A 24,085-nucleotide genomic window follows, 5' to 3' on the forward strand; every position below is an offset into this window, starting at 1 on the left:
GTGTTGCCATTTACATTAAAAATGATATCACATGTACAGTAATTAATGTGCAGAATTATTGTTTAAACAACATTTGGAAGTGGATGCCACAGAATTATCCTTGAGTAATTGCCACATATCAATAGTCACTGTATACAGAGCTCTTCAAGGGAACTATAGTCTCTTTTTGAATAAGCTAGATACCCTCCTAATATACATATTCAAACACAAAGCAAATGTGATAGTGCTTTGGGAGTTCAATGTTAACTTTCTAACAAATTCTAGAGACAGATCAGACCTAGAAATTCTGATGTACACTTATAATCTGGTTTCTGTGGTTAGTTTCCCTACTGGAATAACTTTGTCTACAAGCACACTCATTGATAATATATTTATAGATCAGTCCAAAATAGGTGCTACAACTAGCAGGCAAGTCATGAATGGGCTATCTGACTGTGATGGACAAAGACTCACCATAAACATCACAAGTATTTATGTGAATGATAGTGGCCCCAGTTGGAAAACAGTTAGTACAGTTAATGAAGAAACTACCCAGATTTTTAAATCATATCTCCAAGTTGGGTAAAATATTCTGGAGGTAAAACAGTCCCCCATTCGGATCTCCAGGTGGGGACTACTCAGGTGGACGTCGTTATCAGGTGAAAGAAAACTGGCGTTCTATGGGTCAGAGCATGGAATGTCAGATCCCTTAATCGGGCAGGTAGGTTAGAAAATTTAAAAAGGGAAATGGATAGGTTGAAGTTAGATAAAGTGGGAAATAGTGAAGTTCGGTGGCAGGAGGAACAAGACTTTTGGTCAGGTGAATTCAGGGTTATAAATACAATATCAAATAGGGGTAATGCACGAGTAGGTTTAACAATGAATAAAAAATAGGAATGTGGGTAAGCTACTACGAACAGCACAGTGAATGAATTACTGTGGCCAAGATAGATATGAGGCCTACACCTACTACAGTAGTATAAGTTTATATGCTGACTAGCTCTGCAGATGATGAAGAGATTGATGAAATGTATGATGAGATAAAAGACATTATTCAGATAGTGAAGGGAGATGAAAATTTAATAGTCATGGGTGACTGGAATTCGGTAGTAGGAAAAGGAAGAGAAGGAAACGTAGTAGGTAAATATGGAATGGGGGTAAGGAATGAAAGAGGATGGTGCCTGGTAGAACTTTGCACAGTGCATAACTTAAAAATAGCTAACACTTGGTTCAAGAATCATAAAAGAAGGTTGTATACATGGAAGACGCCTGGAGATACTGACAGGTTTCAGATAGATTATATAATGGGAAGACAGAGATTTAGGAACCAGGTTTTAAATTGTAAGACATTTCCAGGGGCAGATGTGGACTCTGACCACAATCTATTGGTTATGAACTGTAGATTAAAACTGAAGAAACTGCAAAAAGGTGGGAATTTAACGAGATGGGACCTGGATACACTGACAGAACCAAAGGTTGTAGAGAGTTTCAGGGAGAGCATTAGGGAATGACTGGCAAGAATGGGGGAAGGAAACACAGTAGAAGAAGATTGGGTAGCTTTGAGAGATGAAATAGTGAAGGCAGCAGAGGATCAAGTAGGTAATAAGATGAGGGCTGGTAGAAATCCTTGGGTAACAGAAGAGATACTGAATTTAATTGATGAAAGGAGAAAATATAAAAATGCAGTAAATGAAGCAGGCAAAAAGGAATACAAACATCTCAAAAATGAGATTGACAGGAAGTTCAAAATGGCTAAGAAGGATGGCTAGAGGTCAAATGTAACAATATAGAGGTGTATATCAATAGGGGTAAGATAGATACTGCCTACAGGAAAATTAAAGAGACTTTTGGAGAGAAGAGAACCACTTGCATGAATATCAACAGGCTCAGATGGAAATCCAGTTCTAAGCAAAGGAGGGAAAACAGAAAGGTGGAAGGAGTATATAGAGGTTGCATACAAGGGTGATGTACTTGAGGACAATATTATGGAAATGGAAGAGGATGTAGATGAAGATGAAATGGGAGATATGATACTGCGTGAAGAGTTTGATAGAGCACTGATAGACCTAAGACGAAACAAGGCCCTGGGAGTAGACAACATTTCAATAGAACTACTGACAGCCTTGGGAGAGTCAGCCCTGACAAAACTCTACCATCTGGTGAGCAAGATGTATGAGACAGGTGAAATACCCTCAGACTTCAAGAAGAATATAATAATTCCAATCCCAAAGAAAGCAGGGGTTGACAGATGTGAAAATTACTGAACTATCAGTTTAATAAGCCACGGCTGCAAAATACTAACACGAATTCTTTACAGGCAAATAGAAAAACTGGTAGAAGTCAACCTCAGGGAAGATCAGTTTGGATTCCGTAGAAATGTTGGGACATGTGAGGCACTACTGACCCTATGACTTATCTTAGAAAATAGATTAAGGAAAGGCAAACCTATGTTTCTAGCATTTGTAGACTTGGAGAAAGCTTTTGACAATGTTGACTGGAATATTCTCTTTCAAATTCTAAAGGTGGCAGGGGTAAAATACTGGGAGCAATTTAATAATTTCTTCTTTTGAGTTCACGGTACTTACGAGTTCAGCCGTCTCAATACGCAAACAATGTGGACACGACCATGGAAACTCATCTTTTATGAGTTTTAAATTCAATTTCGCACATTTTTCATGAAACCAGTAGTTACACTTCACACAAAAGATGCCTTTCATGACGCGTTTCGAACATTCCCTACACGATGAACTATTTAATTTAACCTTTTTTGAAGACTGAGATGTGTCACAACACTCTTCTATCGGCGCCATCTTGAGTGACTATAAAATGTAGACTGGCAATGGCAAGGAAAGCGTTTCTGACGAAGAGAAATTTGTTAACATCGAGTATAGGTTTGAGTGTCAGTAAGTCTTTTCTGAAAGTATTTGTATGGAGTGTAGCTATGTATGGAAGTGAAACGTGGACGATAAATAGTTTAGACAAAAAGCGAATAGAAGCTTTCGAAATGTGGTGCTACAGAAGGATGCCGAAGATTAGATGGTTCAAATGCCTCTGAGCACTATGGGACTTAACATCTAAGGTCATCAGTCCCCTAGAACTTAGAACTAATTAAACCTAACTAACCTAAGGACATCACACACATCCATGCCCGAGGCAGGATTCGAACCTGTGACCGCAGCCGTCGCACGGTTCCAGACTGAAGAACCTAGAACCGCTCAGCCACACCAGCCAGCTGAAGATTAGATGGGTAGATCACATAACTAATGAGGAGGTATTGAATCGAATTGGGGAGAAGAGAAATTTGTGGCACAACTTGACTAGAAGAAGGGATCGGTTGGTAGGACATATTCTGAGGCATCAAACGATCACCAATTTAGTATTAGAGGACAGTGCAGAGGGTAAAAATCGTAGAGGGAGACCAAGAGATGAATACACTAAACAGATTCAGAAGGATGTAGGTTGCAGTAGATACTGGCATATGAAGAAGCTTGCACAGGATAGAGTAGCATGGAGAGCTGCATCAAACCAGTCTCTGGACTGAAGACCACAACAACAAACAAATTCTGAGAATACCTGCTATGTGCAGTTCAGAACCTGCAAGAGATTTCCTTCTATCATGTGTATAACATATAAAGACAAGCAGATTGAAGAGGTTGACAGCATTAAATTTCTGGAATTACAACTCAATAATAAATTCAGTTGGTAAAGGCATACCACAGAATTGCTTAAGTGCCTAAACAAATCTGTATTTGCAGTGAGAATGATGTCAGATGAAGGAGATATAAATACAAAAAAATTGCATACTTTGCTTACTTTCATTCTATTATGTCATGCAGGAACATATTCTGGTGCAACTCACCAAACTGAGCAAAAGTTTTTAGGGTGCAAAAACATGTGATAAGAATCATTTGTGGTGTAAATTGAAGAACACCATATAGAAACCTGCTCAAGGAACTTTGTATTCTAACCACTGCTCCTCAATATATTTATTACTGAATGAAATTTGTTGCAAGTAATACGTGTCTGTTTCCAATCAATAGCCAATACATAGTATTAATACTAGGAATAAGAACAATCTACATAAAGACCTAAAATCACTTTTCTTGGTCCAAAATGGAGTCCAGTATTCAGGAACACACATTTTCAATAAATTGCCGGCAACTATTTAAAACTTGGTTTCAGATAAAGCACAGTTTAAACAGAGTTTGAAAGTCTTTCTGATAAGCAACTCCTTCTATTCTATAGATGAATTTCTTAATAGAGACTGTTAAGCCAGTTTAAGTAAGAACGTCTGTTAGATAGTTTTGAGAGCACTTGATCACAACAGTCAAGATTAGGTATTTTGTGTATGATAAATTTATTAATTGTGCATAACAATGTTTCATTTCGACGGCGTGTTAATTCTGTAAATATTAGCTGTTCCGGTTTACCACATTGTATTCACCTATTTTGACAATATCCTGACAAATGATAAGGTTAATAAGTATTATATCAAATGTTTTATGTTATACATGCTGACATGTTCTACACCCATGAAAATCGTCTCATTTTTTGGGTCTATGGATTGAAAACTGAATCTAATCTAATCTAGTTTCCATACAACAAGCATATTAGAGGACAGATATTTTGTTCACATTGTCATGCATTATCATATAGCCAGACCACATTTTTAATCGAGAAATGAGCTTGTGTTAATAGGACAAGTATTTACAAGGACAGTATGATGATGTCTGGAGCTTTATGGTTTGTCACCACAGCAACCATTGCTGCTGTTTCCCTTTTTGCAGGAGCAGTGAGAGGCATGCTAACAGTGATCACCCAATGAAATCACTGGACACAGGGGTGACACCACAGTGCTCTTTTAGATGTAAACCAGTTCTGCATATTGCATCATGACGGATGAAACTTAGAGTGGAGACTATGAGGAGAATGAATGTTGCCAAATTCATTCATCATCTTCATATGTTCCCAGCACCTGACTTGATGGTGTAGGGTGCCACTGTGTACACAACACAATCACCTATGGTTCACAAAGCTGATACTTTCCCTAGGATGCATATACAGGACCTCCGAGGCCCCTGTATGTCTTCATTTTTAAAAAAAATTATGTAATTTTTTGTTTGATTTCAAACTGCTTTCCAGTACTCTAACACTAACACTGCAACGTTCCTCCTATCCAGTCTGAACGAGATATATTTTTAAGTTTTTTGTATAATTCAATACGTTTACCAGTACACCGTGAATGCATAAGCAGGGCTTCAGAAGCCCTCACACATTTATAAATCTTCTTTAGCCTATATTGTCTTCAACATTTTTTTGGGAGCAGTTATTAATTCAACAATAACTGTAGTGGTATTTCCAGCAACAGGAGCGCCAACAGCAGCAGTAGCTGTAGTAGTAATAGTATAACTAAAAAATAATACACACTACTTTCACATATTGGCGATGTCGGTGTATTATTGATCTTTTTGCTATCAAATGTTTTATTGTTGCATAGTATTGTTAGCCTGTGCTGCTCTTGTCAGCCTCATTGTTACTGTAGTTTGTTTGTTGCTGCAAGGCCCATATTGTTACGAGTATGACTCGTTTAGTGCTGCATAAGCTGGTGCGTGAGAGACACGCCTTTTGCTATGTCTTCGACATGTAAAAGTAAGAGATTCAGTACGTGAAAATGCAGCTTATTTTGAAAGTGTTGTGGCTCAGTGGTTTGAAGAAGATGATTTTTGCAAGGAAGGAAATATTTTTGAAGATGCAAGTGGTGAAGAATCAGTCAATGAACCTGCAGATGTGAATAATGAGGCAGACGACAGTCCTTCCAATAATATTACTTCATCAGAGTCTGAAAATGAAGAACCACCACAAAAGGGTATAGAAAACCACACATGCATTAGTTGGAATGGAACTATTTGGAAATCAGATCCTCCTGCAACTTTTCGTACGCCCATGGTTTGAAACCCTGTAAACCTAAGGATGCCTGGGACTATTTCATCTCCAAGGAAATACTAGAGTAAATCATCAACTGCACAAATATTGAAGGCAGAAGAGTGGCTGCTTTACGTGATAAAACGTGGAAAAAAGTTTCGCTTGCTGAAATGGAGGGTTTTATTGGTCTTTTACTCCTTTCTGGTGTTGAGAAGAGTTGGGATGTCTCTATTAGCGAATTATTCTTGGATGGAAAGGCAAATCCTACATATAAGGCCACCATATCAGTAAATAGATTCGAGGATATAGGGAGAATGATTAGATTTGATGACAGGCGTACCCGTGAAGCTCGATCTGCAGATGGCAAACTTGCAGCTAATCGCTATGTATGGGAATTATTTCTTTACAAGTGTAGAAATAGAATGATTCCCAATGCTTCGCTCACAGTTGACGTACAGCTAGTCCCATTCCATGGAAGATGCAGCTTCACCCAGTACATGCCCTCTAAATCAGCCAAGTATGCCATAAAAATATTTTGGTTATGTGATGCTACATCTGCATATGCTTTAGAAGGAATTGTTTACACAGGAAGGAAGCCCTATGAACCTATTCAGAAAAATCTTGGATTGAATGTGGTGAAAGATCTTGCTAAAAGCATTGAAGGATCATCAAAAAATATTACTTTTGACAACTTCTTTACTAGTGTGCAGCTGGCAGAAGAGATACTTCAGAAGCAAATTACAGTGGTGGGAACAATCAAATAAAGTAAACCAGAAATTCCTAATGAGATGAAACCATCTGCCTCAAGAGCAATTCATTCCTCTTTTTTTGCATTTAGAGGTGATGTTACAATGGTGAGTTCTGTTCCCAAAAAGCAAAAGTCTGTAGTTCTCATTAGCACAATGCAACACGACAGAAACAGTGATGAAACTCATGCAAAAAAGAAACCAGATATAATAAAGTTCTATAATGCTACGAATGGTGGAGTAAATCAAATGGACCAGAAAATTTGTTATTACACTTGCAAGAGACCAACAAGAAGATGGCCATTTGCATTATGGATGAATATGATGGACGTCGCAGCAATGAACAGTGAAAATTTATTTTTGCCCAACATCTGACATACCATAGTGGAAGGAGTGATAAAAAGTGTTTGTTCCTAAGAGATTTAGCAGAGGAAATGGTAAGACCACTAATAGAACTTCGTATTCAGATCCCTAATCTTCCAAACAAAATCGTTGATGCCATGCAAAGATGTGGTGTTCAAAAAGATGTCATATTGCCGAACCAACTACCTGTTTCAGGAAAAAGAAGAAGATGCAATTAATGTCCATATAATAAACACAGGAAAAGTGCTATGACATGCATTAAGTGTAAAACAAACATTTGTAGGAACATAGTGGCGTTCTTTGTGCTTCTTGTTTGTCACATGTTGAAAACTAAGAAAAATGTAATTTTATGTGAACAATGAATAATAACTTTTTGTCAAAATATTACCTATATACATAATATTGTGAATAATGAGTATGTTTTAACTGAAGAAATTGGTTGTAATAAATGTCATAAAATGTAAACTGCAACTTATAAGTGAATTAATAAAATCATTTGTATATGTTGTATGTAATTGGATGTAACTAATAAAAATTCACTCTTAGAGTTTTTTTGAAAAAATTAATAAAATGTTAATCAGGCTCGGAATCTTTCAATATGGCAATACATCTGACAGAAATAAATTTAACTCCAAAGAATGATTATATGAAAAGAGGAAAATTTTAAATTAGGGCAGGGCCTTGGAGGCCCTGCATAAGCATTCATGTGTGTTTTCGGCACCATGCATCCTAGGGTTAAGTAAGAACATCTGTTAGATAGTTTTGAGAGCACTTGATCACAACAGTCAAGATTAGGTATTTTGTGTATGATAAATTTATTAATTGTGCATAACAATGTCTCACGTTGATGGCGTGTTAATTCTGTAAATATTATCTGTTCCAGTTTACCACATTGCATTCACCTATTTTGACAATATCCTGACAAATGATAAGGTTAATAAGTATTATATCAAATGTTTTATGTTATACATGCTGACATGTTCTACACCCATGAAAATTGTCTCATTTTTTGGGTCTATGGATTGAAAACTGAATCTAATCTAATCCAGTTTCCATACAACAAGCATATGAGAGGACAGATATTTTGTTCACATTGTCATGCATTATCATATAGCCAGACCACATTTTTAATCGAGAAATGAGCTTGTGTTAATAAGACAAGTATTTACAAGGACAGTATGATGATGTCTGGAGCATTATGGTTTGTCACCACAGCAACCATTGCTGCTGTTTCCCTTTTTGCAGGAGCAGTGAGAGGCATGCTAACAGTGATCACCCAATGAAATCACTGGACGCAGGGGTGACACCACAGTGCTCTTTTAGATGAAAACCAGTTCTGCATATAGCATCATGATGGATGAAACTTAGAGTGGAGACTATGAGGAGAATGAATGTTGCCAAATTCATTCATCATCTTCATATGTTCCCAGCACCTGACTTGATGGTGTAGGGTGCCACTGTGTACACAACACAATCACCTATGGTTCACAAAGCTGATACTTTGGATAGCAGACATTAAATTTCTGATGTGTTAAGTGTTCTCAGCACAAGAACACACAGGTGATGACAGATGCAGCACTTTATTATGTCTAGAAATAACTTGTACAAGAAGACACTTGCCATGCAGTGGCTACAGTAATAGTCTAATATTCCTGGTCAGAATGTCAATATTTAACTGAGGGCGAGGCTGGCCGGGCCTGACTCTATTTGCGGTCAGCTGGCCAGTAGAGGAAATGGAGGAGAGACTGTGCTTTCATGCACAAGTGGTGGCTTCTGATGGTTCTTGTGTCTACTGACTTCTGTAGTGCACCTTAGGACTGCACATTCGATCTCACATGTGAAATCTATGCTGGTCACAACAAGCCTCCCTCCTTGGGGATGGAGCATCATAGATTGCCCAGGCAATGTGTGGATGGCTGTGATGTGAAGATGGTGTCCACATCCATGGAGGCCCCGGAGGTGACAGGGGCAGCAACTCCTGGTCACCAGATACCTTAGAATATGGGCAAATGTGGTCAGTGAATGGACTGCCCTTATCCTACCCCCTATCAGAGCACAAAAGGACAGCAGCAGTGACAGGCAGTCCAAGCCAGAGTACCTGGCAATGTCTGGTAGTGGTGTGGAAGCCAGAGATGACTCTGCTGCAGGATGAGACCATGCATGAGACATCAAACCAGTGAGGGGCACATCCACTAGCTGAAGGGGCACCAAAGCTGCTGCTGGAGGCTGTGGGGTTGTGGGCTCATCAAGTGGAAGTGCTGACACAGGTGGAAGAGGGCACCAGCAAAGGTGGTAGTGTGGATGAGATGGGGATGTGGTTGCCCATCTAGACATGGAGCTGATTTCAATGACGCTGAACCTCCCTGTATCTGGTCAGGAGGATGAAGACATGATGGCTATTATGATGTACGATGACTGCCAATAGCCAGTGGAGGCACTGACCAAACCCCTGGGACCAGAATACTGTCCCTGGTGGAAAACGTGGTACAATGGAACATGACGGACGAGATCCTGGACTACCAAGATGAAGCAGCATCTTCAGCGGATGCTCATCGAGAAGCTTGGCAGGGCTACAGGAATCAATAGGAGCTGTCTAGTAGGGCATGAGAAAAAACCATACTGTCATCTTGGCGGGGAAGTCTGTAGATATTTTTTGATCTGGTTCTTAAAGGCGTGAACCATGTCCTCAGCTTCCCACTTAAACTGGGGATGAAAAGAAGGGGAGCAAACATGATGAATACCTGACCACACAGAGAAATCATGAACCACCTGATACAGTAACTGAGATCCATTGTCAGGAATGAGAGTAACTGGCACACCTTCTAAGGAAAAATTTTTTGAGAGAGACTAAACAGTGACTTCAGTAAGAGCCAAGAAGCACTGGACCACATATACAAAATGTGGAAATGCATCAATGACAATCAGCCAAAACATATTCAGAAACAGACCCACAAAATCCACCTGGATACATTCCCAGGGCTGGAATGCTGGAGGCCATGTGGAGAACAAAACCTTGGGAGCAGCCTGTTGACTAGTACACTGGGGACAGGTAGCAACCAAAAACTCCAGCTCCAGGTGAATGCCAGCAAGTACACATGTCTGTTAGCCACGGCTTTGGTGTGGGAAACACCCCAGTGGCCGGCATATAATAACTGTAAGAGCTCCCATTGCAAATAACCAGTGATAACAACCCTTTGATCTGCATCATCCATGGACAGGAGGAGGACCCCATTTAAGACCAAGAAATAATGACACAAGAAAACATAGTTATGAAGCAAATTGTAAGTATGGCCCAGAGAATGAGAAGACAAATCCTGCTGAATGAGGCAGAAAACCTGCTTCAGGATGGGGTCAGACACTGTTGGTTTGACGTGTTGGGCACTAGTGATTGGAAACCTATTGACCACTTGGCAGGAGAAGATATCCAAATGAAAAAAACTCATTAGCTCTTCTCAATCTAACTTGGGGTCCAGGCCAAGGGGCAGAAAGAATAAGGGGTCTGTTGGTATGGGTCTAAATAACAAATTTAATGGTTTGTGGTCAGTAATTAGTTGGATTTTGGTGCCATAGAAGGAAAAATGAAATTTAGTGACAGTATACACAATGGCCAGAGAGCTTCCTTGTCGACCTGAGTGTAGTGGATCTGTGCTAGACTGAGAATTTTGGATGCAAACACCAGTGGCTTCTTTGAATTGTCTACATTCTGACAGATGGGGACAGCCCCCCCCACACACACTGTACCATCAGGCATCTGTAGCCAAAACCAGTGATTTGTTGGGATCAAAAGTGGCTAGACATGGTGCAGACCTGAGGCATTCCTTCAGCATAGTGAAGGCTTGGTCACTTACCAGAGCTCAGACAAAGGAAGCATCCTTGTGGAGAAGGAGGTAGAAAGGGCATGCAATGGTGGATGTCCTCAGAATAAATAAGTGGTAATAGGCAATTTTACGTAGGAATGCCTTCAGTTATTGCAATACCAAGGGATGTGGCATGTCTGTAATGGCTCTGGTCAGACCCTCCATGGGTCAGAGGCCCTGCCACAAGATGGTTTGAAAAAATTGGACTTCTGCAGATTTCAATACAGACCAATGGCCCAGCATTTTTTTAAAAGGGCCCAGAGGTAGTGCAGATGGTCTCTTGTTGTACATCCAATAACAACAGTGTCATCCAGGTAATTGAAACTGTGCGGAACAGTGAATATGACCTGTTACAGATAGCACTGTAAAATTTGCAGGACACATGCCATCCCAAATATCAACCATTGGTGTTGATACATGACAAAAGGATATCCTAAAATTCTGAGGTCAGAGATTCCAATGATTGATCAGGACTTTGGCAGATACTAAGGGTATGGAGACCAGACTGAAAAGCGTAAGGCCTGAAAGACATCAAACTAAAAAAGGTTTGCTGAACTTGCATCATGAATGACAATAAAGGTAATAGGCTCAGCCTCTGATTTATAGGTAAATTCTGCTATGAATTGTCCAAGCGAGGCATTCGATGTTTACCATATCCACAGAGGAGCTCATTTAGTGACAACAGTGGTGGAGAGCCAAGGTTTAAATATGTTTGGGCATTAACCAGGGAAATCTCTGTGCTGGTGTCTACCTGCAGACACAGCTGTTGTGAGAGAACCAAAACCTCAATAAAAAGATTGTTGGAATCCTCATTGGGGATGAGCTCTGACAACAACACTTCCATATCCATGTTCTCTGATACTGTGTTCTGTTCCATTGAGTAGCAGACTACCGCAGTGTGGCCTGTGTTTTGATAGTTATGACAGACAGCCCAATGCTGGGGACACTCTGATCTGTCATGTTGGGAATAACAAGACACACTTGATGGCAACAGGGAGTGATGGCTGGAACACCGTTTATGTGCTGTGCCTAGTTTACACGATGTTGCAGGCAACTGCGCTACCAGCCACTGCACGTGCGTGCCTCAGATTTGGACAACTCATCAGTGAAACTAAACAGTTTCTGCATGTTCCAACTTTGGCGAGACAAGTTGCATGGGTTTTGAGGTTATGTTGTTCGTAGAGTGTAGAAAAACTGAAATATGAAATGAGAAATGGAGAATAATGTTCGCTTCTTGGATATCTATGCTTTGTGTAGGTATTTGTGGAGTTTCAGTAATGCTGATTACAAAAATAAGCAATATATTGCTGCTTCTGAGACTGTCACGTGCAATCAGAACATAGATAGTTTGACAATATCTAAGCTGCAGGGCAAAATTTATTGAATTAAGAAAAATACAAGCAAATTTAATTCTATCTGTAGAAATGTTCTTGCCTACAAGGCTAAAATCACATCATTCGAACTTTTTTTTTTTTCCCCCCCTACACAGATCAAGAAGCTACATTCTTTATTCAATATTCATCTATTTAAAATGTCACAGCAGTATTCGCCATTCACATATGTTTGAATTTTGTAATATTGCCACTGTACAGATCAGTAGTTTGCAAACCATTCTCTTCTTAATGTGACCTGCTTAGAATAATTACTGCTGTTAATGTTAATAATTATTATTGTTAATAATTATTGGTGTTAATGAAAAAGCAACATCACCAACTAAAACCACATCTTATAGCATGCTGAGTGTTCTCGATTTTAATGCATGCAATATGATATGTAATTTCAGTTCTGGCAACAGTGTTTCATGCATTACAGTACCTTTACTCCTTATTGCATAACTCTGCTTAGAAGAAACATTAACCATTCTTGTGACATTCTAAGATAGCTGAAAGAACTTCTTGGGTCTTTCATTATAAATTATTTCATCAAGGATGCTGAGCAACCAGCTGATGTCTGTTCTTCATCCAGCCACAAACTGAAACCCGTTTCTTATTTTTTTCTTATGCAGTGTTTCCAAGCAACAAGCTTGAGCTCTATCACAACTTGTGTGACATGCAGCTGCCAAAACTTTCAATTCAGACCATGACTCAGGAAACCACAAAATGATGAAACTGGAGTATATACTGGTTTTTGCCATGTCTACAGTCAAATATGAAATCATTTGCGTGCAACTCATTCCACACAATGAGTGGCGCAACCCAATGTCGTCGTGTAAACTAGGCTTAAGTCATACTGCCTGGATGCAGTGAATGCAGCTAGGCCACCCTTTACCATCATAATGTTGCACCAAGCTTCCAGCTGTTGACCAGCAGTGTGGGAGACCTTTTACAACTGGGCTATTGCCAAAACCTCTTTGTGGGAGCAGTTCTCTAATTGGAGGGCTGGTTGCTGGACTTCCTTATCCAGGGCAGAATGAATGGTAACATCATGAACCACAACTTCTGAGTGTGATCCTTTAGACTTGGCCATGATGAAATGGCACTTGTGTCTAAGGCCATGGAGGTTTGTAACCCAGGCATGTTAAGACTGATGGAGCTGCTTCTTGCATTGGTAGAATTCAACCCTACCTGCTATGACGTGCTTGCAGTGGCGATAGTAGGAAGGCAATAACAAACGTAAATTGTTAAACAACAGTGAGGAATGTTGCTGCGATTGGGTCAACTGCTGCAACACCTGTTACTAGGCAGGAGAAATCTTGGACCAAAACAACTCACATGGAAGGCATGGAAGTGTTGTCATGGGCAGTGCACATATGCTTCCCAATCTTCTGCTGCCATGTCATATGGTGCGAATGAAGAAGGAAACAGAGCTGGAGACAAAGGTTTAGAGAACAATGCTGGAAAAGCCTGTTGCATGACTATGATGAGCAACTTCTGTTGTTACACCATCATTTGGAGCAGAGACTACATGTCACAATAAGATGCAAAAAGCAACGACACAACAAAAAGCATGTGAAAATTTGACCCTATTCATTGCCAATGTGTTCTAACCACAAGAATGCACAGACAATAATGGACACAACAATTTATTGTGTCTAGAAATAACTTATACAATAAGACACTTTCCACAGAGTGGCTACACTGCTTGTCTGATAATCCTAGTCATACTGTCAACACGTAACTAATGGCGAGACTGGGTGGGCCTGACTCTATAACTTGGCAGCCGGCTGGTAGAGTGCATGGAGGAGAGGCTGCATGCACATCAGAAACTTTGCACTATTGCTAGAAAAAGCTTGTCACAAGAACTCAAAAAAATATGATAATATGTGGTGATCTCAACATTGATTTCCTTGAGGAATCTGCTCAAAAGTCACAATTAGTAAATTTAATGATATCGTTCAACTTAAATATGAAAGTTATATGTCCTACGAGATTAAACAGCTGTCTTGATCAGGTTTCTACTAACACTGATTGCACTGTAAAAATTATAGATGTTGGTTTTTTAGATCACAGTGCACTAACAATATATTTTAATTCACCACTCAATGCACTCCCAACAGGAGAAACAGTTATAAAATGTAGAAGTTATAGTGATAACAACATAACCAACTTTGTACTTAGCTTAGAGAAAGAAGACTGGCAAAGTGTATTTACTTCCTCAACAACAAATGAAAAATATGACAATTTTCTGCAGATATTTGGATATTACTTTAATTGCCACTTCCCAGAGAAAACAAAGACTATAACAAAAAACAGAATGCTTGGGTCACAAAAGGTATTAAAACTTCATCAGAGATGAGGCTGCTGCACAGACTTAGCAAACTGGACAGTGGCAAATCCAAAGAGTTCCAGGTATACTACAAAAATTACAAAAACACATACAGGAGAGTTATGAAATGGGTTAAAAAAGCTCATAATGATAAAACAATTACGTTCTCTTCCAAAAAATGTAAGACCATCTGGGGTATAGTAAATGAACAGACTGGTACAAAGTTAAGGATAGAGGATAAAATCACACTAAATATAGAAGGACAAAAGACTGAAAATGCACATAATATTGCCAATAAATTCAATAACTATTTTTCAGAAACTTCCACAAACCTCCTAACCAACTCTTCAAATACTGTTCACACTCCTCCCACAAATCTCCTGACTAACTCTTCAAACACTGCACACTCTTGTCTCAAAAATAATACTCCTCTGAACTCCTTTTTCCTATCTCCTACAACGCCGTATAAAATTGAAGATATTATTAAAAAAAGAGTCAAAAAGATTTATTCTGCAGTGCATGATCTGATACCCTGCTTCTTACTTCATAAGTGTTCAAATTACATCAGTGGACCCCTGTCAAATATAAATACATCATTTCTAGAGGGAACATTTCCGAACCAGCTAAAACTTGCTAAAATTATACCTCTCTACAAGAAGGGAGAGAAAACGGACATGACAAACTATAGGCCAATTGCTATACTATCTGCCTTCTCAAAAATATTTGAGTACTGTATGTTAACTACAGGGTGGTCCAAAAGTCTGGAACCACCCGGATAAAATCCAAATGGAGTAGCAAACAGGAAAACAGAGTCCCTACACACCAGGAACGGGAAGGGGGAAACTTTATAGGCTATGCCACCAACATGGCGGCCATCTTGAAAGCCATCATCTTGGATTCAACTCCAAAATTTCAAACGGGAATGTGGTATTGTGACATATTGAACAGATAGAGAATTTCACCAGAGAAACAATGCCGTTGTTATTTTAAACATAGTTTTATTCATTGTCGGGTTATAGCCAATTACTTGCGACAGCAGTGTGACGCTCGGCAGCGTGAGTATTATGTACTGAGAAGTCATAAATGGAGTCTGAAATAGTGCAAAGTGACTATCCCATGCCTGGTATGTTACATGTGTTTAACTGTTAGGTATCATTTACTCATGCTAACGTTTTAATCATTCTTTCCTTATTTCCAGGTTACAAAATGTCCTTAACAAATGAAGAACGCATTGAAATCATCCTGATATCAGGAGAAAGAAGCACACGGGTCCTTGCTGAGGATTTCAACAGTCGTCACCCAACCAGACAGCCAATCACTCACAGTGCAGTTGCCAAGATTTTGGCCAAATTCTGAGCAACAGGTTCTGTCACAGATAAACCTAAGGCTGGAAGACCAAAATCTGCCACCAATGAAGCAACAACAGTGAGCGTGTTGACATCATTTAGCAAGAGTCCGCAACGGGATGCTCATCACCTGTCACAAGAATGTGAGGTTAGCCGTACCTCCATACTGCTAATTTTATTGCGGCACAAAAGGCATCCGTACAAAATTCAGCTGCTCCAACACCTGTACGAGGATGACCCAGACCATCAGGTACAGTTTGCAGAATGGGTGACACAGCAGCTCCCGATAAACCCACATTCCCCCTACCAGGTGCTGTTCAGTGATAAAGCCAATTTCTTCATCAATGGTGAAGTGAACAAGCAGAATCACAGATACTGGTCTGACACAAATCCGCACTGGATTGATGCTTCCAAAATGGTCAACTCACAAAAAGTGATGGTCTGGTGTGGTGTGTGGGGTACCAAAGTCGATGGGCCTTTTTTATTGATGGTACGTTAACAGCCAACGGTTATCTGAGGTTAGTAGATGAAGAAGTGTTTCCCTCGTTGTTAACAAAGGATGTGACATTTCCGGATTTCTTCCAGCATGATGGAGCCCCACCACATTATGGGTACAATGTGCAAGCATACCTGGATGTGCAGTTCCGTCAAAAGTGGATTGGTCGTATGGGTACTGTGCAGGGGCCACCACGTTCATCAGATTTGACTCCTTTGGATTTTTATCTTTGGGGTCATGTCAAAGCACTGGTTTATTCTGTGAAAATATGGGATTTGCATCATCTAAAGCAGTGCATTGTTGATGCGTGTGATCAAATTCAGCCAGATGTGTTGGTCAAAGTTGATCAGGACTGGGTTTGGAGAATAGCATTAACAATCCAACGTAATGGACAACATATCGAGCCATTCCTATGACTGTTGGCTGTCTCTTGGGACTGTGTATCATCAGCGTAATGTCTCTTCAGCACAAAACACACATGCTGCCGAGCGTCCCACCTTTGCCACATGTAACTGGCTATAACCCGAGAATGAATAAAGCTATGTTTAAAATAACAACAGCATTGTTTTTCTGGTGAAATTCTCTATCTGTTTGATATGTCACATGACCGCATGTCCATTTGAAACTTTGGAGTTGAATCCAAGATGGCGGCTTTCTAGATGGCCGCCATGTTGGTGGCATAGCCTATAAAGTTTCCCCCTTCCCATTCCTCGTGTGTAGGGACTCTGTTTCCTTGTTTGCTACGCCATTTGAATTTTATGAGTGTGTTTCTGGACTTTTGGACCACCCTGTAGATTAGAAATATGTTTAAATTCTAACAACATAATCACATCTTCCCAATACGGATTTCGGAAAAATAGGTCCACCACACATGCTCTGTATGTATTTCTAGAAAAGTGCTCAAGTTTCGTTGACCATAAACAACCTGCTGTTGGTATATTTCTTGATCAGTCCAAGGCCTTTGACATGGTTGACCACAAGCTGCTGCTTATGAAACTCCATAAGTATGGAATTAGAGGTGTAGCCCACAATTGGTTCCATAGCTACCTTAGTCAAAGAAAGCAATATGTAGAAATAAGAAAATCAGAGACATTCAGGCACTGCAGGTCAGATATACTACATACAACAAATGGCGTCCCTCAGGGATCTGTCCTTGGCCCTGTTCTTTTCATATTGTTCACAAATGATCTCCCAGAACACATACCAAATGCCAGGACCTTTCTGTATGCAGATGACTCAAATATCCTGATAACCAGTAGTGGTGACACATTGCAAGATGCAGTTAATGAAACTATTTGTCATTTACAATCATGGTTTGAAGCAAATAAGGCTACTCATAAATGCTCAAAAAACTGTAAGTATGAACTTCCATACTAGACAAAATCTAACCCCCTTCAATGCATTTATAGTTTTCAGCAGAGATGACATTACAAACAGGCAGGACACCAAATTTCTTGGACTTAGCCTCAGTAACACACTAAATTGGAAACCACATATTGAGGCATTGTCACAAAAGCTTAGTAAAACCTGCTATCTATTATGATCATTAAAATACACAGCCAGTGTAGATACCTTGAAGCTGGTATACCATACCCTGTTTGAGTCTGTCTTGAGCTATGGCATAATCTTCTGGGGAAAGAGCTCTGATTCTCTCACAATTTTCAAGTTACAAAAACAAGTAGTAAGAATAATGAAATGCAAAAAAAGAACTGAACACTGTAAACCGCTATTTCAACAGCTAAAATTCCTGCCACTGCCATGCCTCTATATATTGGAACTAGCTTGTTTTACAGTACAGCACTTGGACGCCCTCGACAGAAATGTAGACCGCCACACACATGACACCAGGAACAAAACATAGTTACAAATTATAACTCACAACACAAAATTATATGCAAATGGGGTTAAATGTATGGTAATTAAAATATACAACCACCTCCCAACAGACATAAAAACAAGCAAGAACCCAAAAATAGTGAGAATTAAATAAAAGGAATTGCTACTAAATCACTGTTTTATTACGTACATGAATTTGCTTGAAACAAAATTTTAATTGCTTGCAATAAGCTGTTTATTCAGTTGTAGATGTTTCTACTTAGTAAGATAATTTAATTATTGTATCTTATCTATATTCTGTCTGTATCTCATATATGTATTCTGCTATGTGAACTATGTACCACAATATTTTAGTTACTTGTAATAAGCTGTATATTCACTTGTAGATATTTCTACTTAGTAAGATAATTTAATTATTGTTTGTTATTCATATTCTGTCTGTATCTCTTATATGTATTCTGCTATGTGCAGTATGCACCACCATCATCTCTCATCACACACCACCTTTTTTATATTTTGTCTATATATCAATATGTATTCTGCTATGTGAATTATGTGCCACTACTGTCATCTCTTGCCATATACCATCTTAACATAATTTTTCAAATTGACTTGTCCTATATCATGATGTGCTTTATTGTAAAAATTGTATGATCTACAGCACCAATAATAAATCAAATCAAATCAAATCAAATCATGAGTGACAGCCTCTGAGGGTTCTAACATCTGCCTGCTTCTGCAGTGTGCGTTATAACTGGGTGCCCTGATCTCGGATGTGGAACCGATCAAGGTTACTAATTTAAGTCTAGTGTCCATGCCTTATCTCTGAAGTCTCTGTGATATTATGTTTCAACAAATTAATGCAAGATCATATATTGCTTGTGCTGTCCTGACCTGCCTCAATAAAGAGGCTGTTCAACTATTACACATGCCAGCACATTCTCCAGATCTTTCACCTGCTGAAAACATGTGTTGATAAGAGACTGGTATACCACTACTTGCCAGCCACTGGTATTGATGAAATCTGGCACAGAATTGAAGTAAAATGGAATAAAATATGTATACCTATCATCCAAGCTCATTTCAACATGATGCCCAGCTAGGTTAGAGACACTGTTGCTGTGAAAAGTGATGGTTCTATAGACTAAATTTCACATCCTGTATACTCCCAAATCACTTACAAATTTAATCACATATTCTTCCTACAATTCTTTATACACCCAACAAGTAAGATTTGTTATTTAATATTTTCATAGTTCAAGGTCAAAAGAAGGCCTTCACCTCTACATCATGAGAAACAGTTCCCTAGAAAAGCAAGCAGTTTTGAATCTTTTATGTTGGTATGGTCTAAGAAAAAAGCAGTATGCAGCTAATGAGATATGTTCTGCTTAACAGGTCTAAAAATGAAATCACAAATGATTGAGAAGTTATGGTTCAAAGATATAGCTGTGTCTTCCAAACGAATAACAAGACACTTCAAAAATTAAGATGCTGCTGATTAAGGCACTTAAGATGTAAATTTCTCAAAAGTATTGGTAATTACTTCAATAACTGAAGAGTAAATAGAGGTAAGCTGAAGGAGATTTCATTATAGAAATAAGAACCAGGCCTGTGTTTTCAATAGCAGTGAAATCAGCATATGTAAAACATTACATAGTTAAACTCAGCCTTTCTATTTAGATATAGATAATATAATAGAATTAACAGAGTTACAGAATAAAATAAAAGAATTTGTAAACTTCTTTAAACTGATACTTACATCAGATTTATAATTAGCAATATCCTTAAGGATCTTTTCATCAGCAGACCCCAAACCAAACAATATTAATCCAGCATCTGGTACTAAGGTGGCACTTGCCAGTACAGCTGTTGTTGCAAATAAACCTAAAGAATATTAAATGTATGTTCATATCTCATTCCAAAGCTTTGAAATTTTAAAGCACTTCTCATTTCAGTTAGTTATATATTACCTTTTCCATGGAAGAAATAGTCCCATATTTGTTGCACACTTTTGATTTTATCAATAGTTACACTGTATGGAGCATCAATGCTCACATACAGAGGCATATTCATATGATCATGTAGATTCATGCCAACTGGGAGATCTGACACTACAGGTATCTGCAAATCATTATCATACATGTCAAAATTTCCAAACAGAATCAGGTATGTATGGAAAGTGTATCACAAAATTGAACTATGAGCCTTCATCAATCACTAGTCTTTGGCAATCTAGAAGAAAGAAACTGTAGGTTAGAGCTTAACTGCTCACTGACAAGACCATTACATGTGGAACGAAAATAGAGAGAAGACTATGATCGTAAGTTATCTTGTCTTATGCAAGTTTTAATTTCTCCCTGTTCTGCATTCATCTCTTCATTGCATTGTTCCATGTTTCTCAGTAACTTGTTAAACATCTCATAGTTTCCACCTGCCTCTAAAACAATTTTCCCATAATATTCATGCACTGATAAATTGAGGAGCTGAGAAGCATAAGGGCCAAAAGCACACCATCAACAGTTACGAGATTGTAGCATGTATCCATGCTCTTCTGGTTAACCAACTTTATCTGTGCTGTAGGCCCACATTGTATATTTGAACATACATGAAAAGTTGCTTCATTGATTTATCTGGTATTCAGTTCCATATGAGCTCAATGCACAAAGTATAATTTGTTATGCTGCACTGCTCAGTTGTTATCTAGGATTCCCAAAATAATTTAGTATCTAAATCACATATATAGTAATACTCTGTAATCAGAGATAGAGTGGTAATAGTGTAACATGTTCTTTGTTGGTGTCTTGGAAGGTCACCAATTTCTGCAAGTGACGTTGATGGAGACCAGAATTTGGGATTTCCCCACAGTTCATAGATTTCTGGCAAAATCTAGTGCCTGATATGTAGGTGGAAGGAAAATATCAACCTGGAAACACAAAGACTTAAAAGACTTCACAACACTAGTAGAGTAAATGCCTGAAGGGGACAGACAGTCTTCTCTGAATCTCAAGCTGCATAATGTGTTTAATGAAAATGATGATAACAAGAACAATGAAGTGTTGCTATAGGTTATAACTGTGTATTTGGTGCATTTAGTATCTGTTATTTATGTTCTGATTCTAGTTTCACATTAATTACATACATTACAACTGTCAAAAATACAATATTGCCACTAGTCTATATATGAAAATTTTGGGAATTAACATAAATAATCCTAAATTGTGTCTGTGTATGTGCGGATGGATATGTGAGTGTGTGCGAGTGTATACCCGTCCTTTTTTCCCCCTAAGGTAAGTCTTTCCACTCCCGGGATTGGAATGACTCCTTACCCTCTCCCTTAAAACCCACATCCTTTCATCTTTCCCTCTCCTTACCTCATTCCTGACGAAGCAACCGTTGGTTGCGAAAGCTAGAATTTTGTGTGTATGTTTGTGTTTGTTTGTGTGTCTATCGACCTGACAGCGCTTTTGTTTGGTAAGTCTCATCATCTTTGTTTTTAGATATATTTTTTTATAATTTGTTTTACTTGAAAGACATATCCAAGTTGTTGAGAGTAGTGAGGAGTTTGTTTTCATTCTCTTTAAATGTTGTTGCTTGGGTAGAAAATGCTATGTAATCCACATAAATAAAAGACTGAGTTGCAGGGCCAATAGGCTGTTCACCTGTGTGCACCTTAAAAGAAAGAGAAGACAATATGCTGCCTTGATGTAAGCAAAACTGTGTATTGACAAACTTTATCAGTGATCAAATAATGACGAGGCATGCAGTATCTGTAAAGAATGACCTAGATTTTGAGAATTGTAGTTGTGCCATTGTGGCAGCCATACTGCAGAAACATGTGAATGGTGGAACAGTGACCACAGCAGACATAAGCAAACAGTACCTGGCAGTTGCTGGGCCACTCATGCAGGTTTACCATTATGCCAAATTTTGGCAATAGTGTGACACTCACGAGCCAGCACGAGACAAAGCAGGCAGCCAGTGTGAGCTGGACACTGCAACATGACACAAACCTCCAATCTTTCTTGCCACAGACCATATGGATCAAGTTAACACAACTCCACACAAACACCTATGCTGAGTTTTGCTCATTTATTCATTTCACAGTGTCTTTCATCTGCACACAAAAGACACAACACTCTGTGAGTCACAATGAAAACTGTGTGTTGAACTTTGTTTCACATGGTTCACATGGTAGTGCAATGTGCTTATCAGCAGAGTGTGTACCCTCCAGGATCGGTGGTCAAGCCATACCATTAGTTCAACATGCCAGTGCAGACATTAAAATAAGAGTTTGTCTGGAACATCTAGTGAGATATTGCAAAACAAATATATGTCACTGACAAAACAACTATCATTGATTCCCATCATGTTCCCATCACCAAGCTTCTTTCTTGGACATAGTGGTTGGGATTGGCAGTAAAGCTGGTTGACTGCATATCTAAAGTCTAGATAGCAATAACATACATCCATGCTTCAGCATGTCACACATTGGTCATATCACTAGGACCATGCAGGACTATTGTAGTGAGCATAATCAGCACACACACAACAGCAGAATAGATCTGTGAGGGCAGAATATTGACTAGGTTTCAGACATCCTATGCATAATAATAACACAGACACTCTGGCATGTGCTTCCAGTTATTGGGGCAGCTTTTATTACAAAAACTGTTGATATTAAATTAGCAGGTGACCTTAGAATTAAAGTTGAAGGTTTTTGTCTAAATTCTACTTGAAATACCACTCTCTCTCTGGTTAAACAAACAGGGAACAGAGTTAACACTACTTGCTCTCTCATCTTGCTGGCTAATGTTTCACCATCAGTAATGTCTGACATTGCTCATTGTTGGTTACTGTGTCTCTTGTCTTTCCACAAACAGTGTCATTTGGTTCCCTGTTGACACAACACAATCTAATGAAGGTTTAAATTGTCTTGCACAGTGATCTCCCACTGCATTTGTGCAAGAAAATGGCAAGGTGTTCAACTGTTACGTATCAGCAGTTGTTGAGGGCATTACCCAACTGTATTCCGGTGAGTTATTTGAACACTGTACAGTTTACTTGCTCCATTGGTTGTATTACATACAGAAATTTCCATTATCACATTAACTTAAGCATGGATAGTTTAATCATGGACTGTTGTATGTTGTATCTCTTGGTGATCAGGAGCAGTCACTTGGAGATGGTTTGAGAGTACTAAGAATCACTGATGGCAAATTTGCACATTAGGGAAAGCCAGCTCTGTGTCTTGCTTTTCACAGGATGTGAATCTTTGGCTACTTATTAGACAGGAGATCTAAAAACAGAAGCAGATACAACAGAACACATAACTCAAGATGTGCTCTACTAAGAAACCGTTGCATTTGAGGAATCATTTAATGCTTGTTAAAATGTACAAGAGGTGACAGCACATGCTCATGTATGCTCTAAAGCAGGAACAAAAATCATTATTTAATGTGAAATGGTGCTTTTAAACATTAAATTGTCTATTTCAGCCTACTTGGTGAAAATGAAATCAGTCTAAAATAAAGTGTGAAACATATAAATTTGTGACTATATATGTCATACAAGGTAAACTGTGAGTATAATAATAATAATAATAATAATAATAAAAACATTAAAATTGGTGTGAGTGTGGATATTGACTGAGAACCACTCAAATGTTTAAGACAATAAGTTTTTATATGATTGTGAGTTACAACATGTGACTTACAAAAAGAGGCTACTACAGAAACATAATTATTCATGATGACATGTTCATATAAAATATTCTTGAGTTGTTGCCAATTATTCATTACATAGGGTGATTTTTCTAACTGGGAACAAACAGTAAGA

General features: G+C 38.7%; 1 protein-coding gene across 4 annotated transcripts in view; it reads right to left on the reverse strand.

Moving 5' to 3' along the window:
* LOC124722032 (neither inactivation nor afterpotential protein G-like) overlaps nucleotides 1–24,085 on the reverse strand; it is a 271,109-nt gene that overhangs the window by 139,332 nt on the left and 107,692 nt on the right. For all 4 annotated transcript variants that reach the window (XM_047247220.1, XM_047247222.1, XM_047247221.1 and 1 more), the window contains 2 exons: nucleotides 20,221–20,371; nucleotides 20,010–20,134 (listed from right to left, as the gene is read on the reverse strand). In XM_047247220.1, coding sequence (XP_047103176.1) covers nucleotides 20,010–20,134; nucleotides 20,221–20,371 — 276 coding nt within the window. The remainder of the gene's footprint in view (nucleotides 1–20,009; nucleotides 20,135–20,220; nucleotides 20,372–24,085) is intronic.

Source organism: Schistocerca piceifrons, chromosome X (genome assembly GCF_021461385.2).
Source record: "Schistocerca piceifrons isolate TAMUIC-IGC-003096 chromosome X, iqSchPice1.1, whole genome shotgun sequence".
Classification (NCBI taxonomy): Eukaryota; Metazoa; Arthropoda; class Insecta; order Orthoptera; family Acrididae; genus Schistocerca; species Schistocerca piceifrons.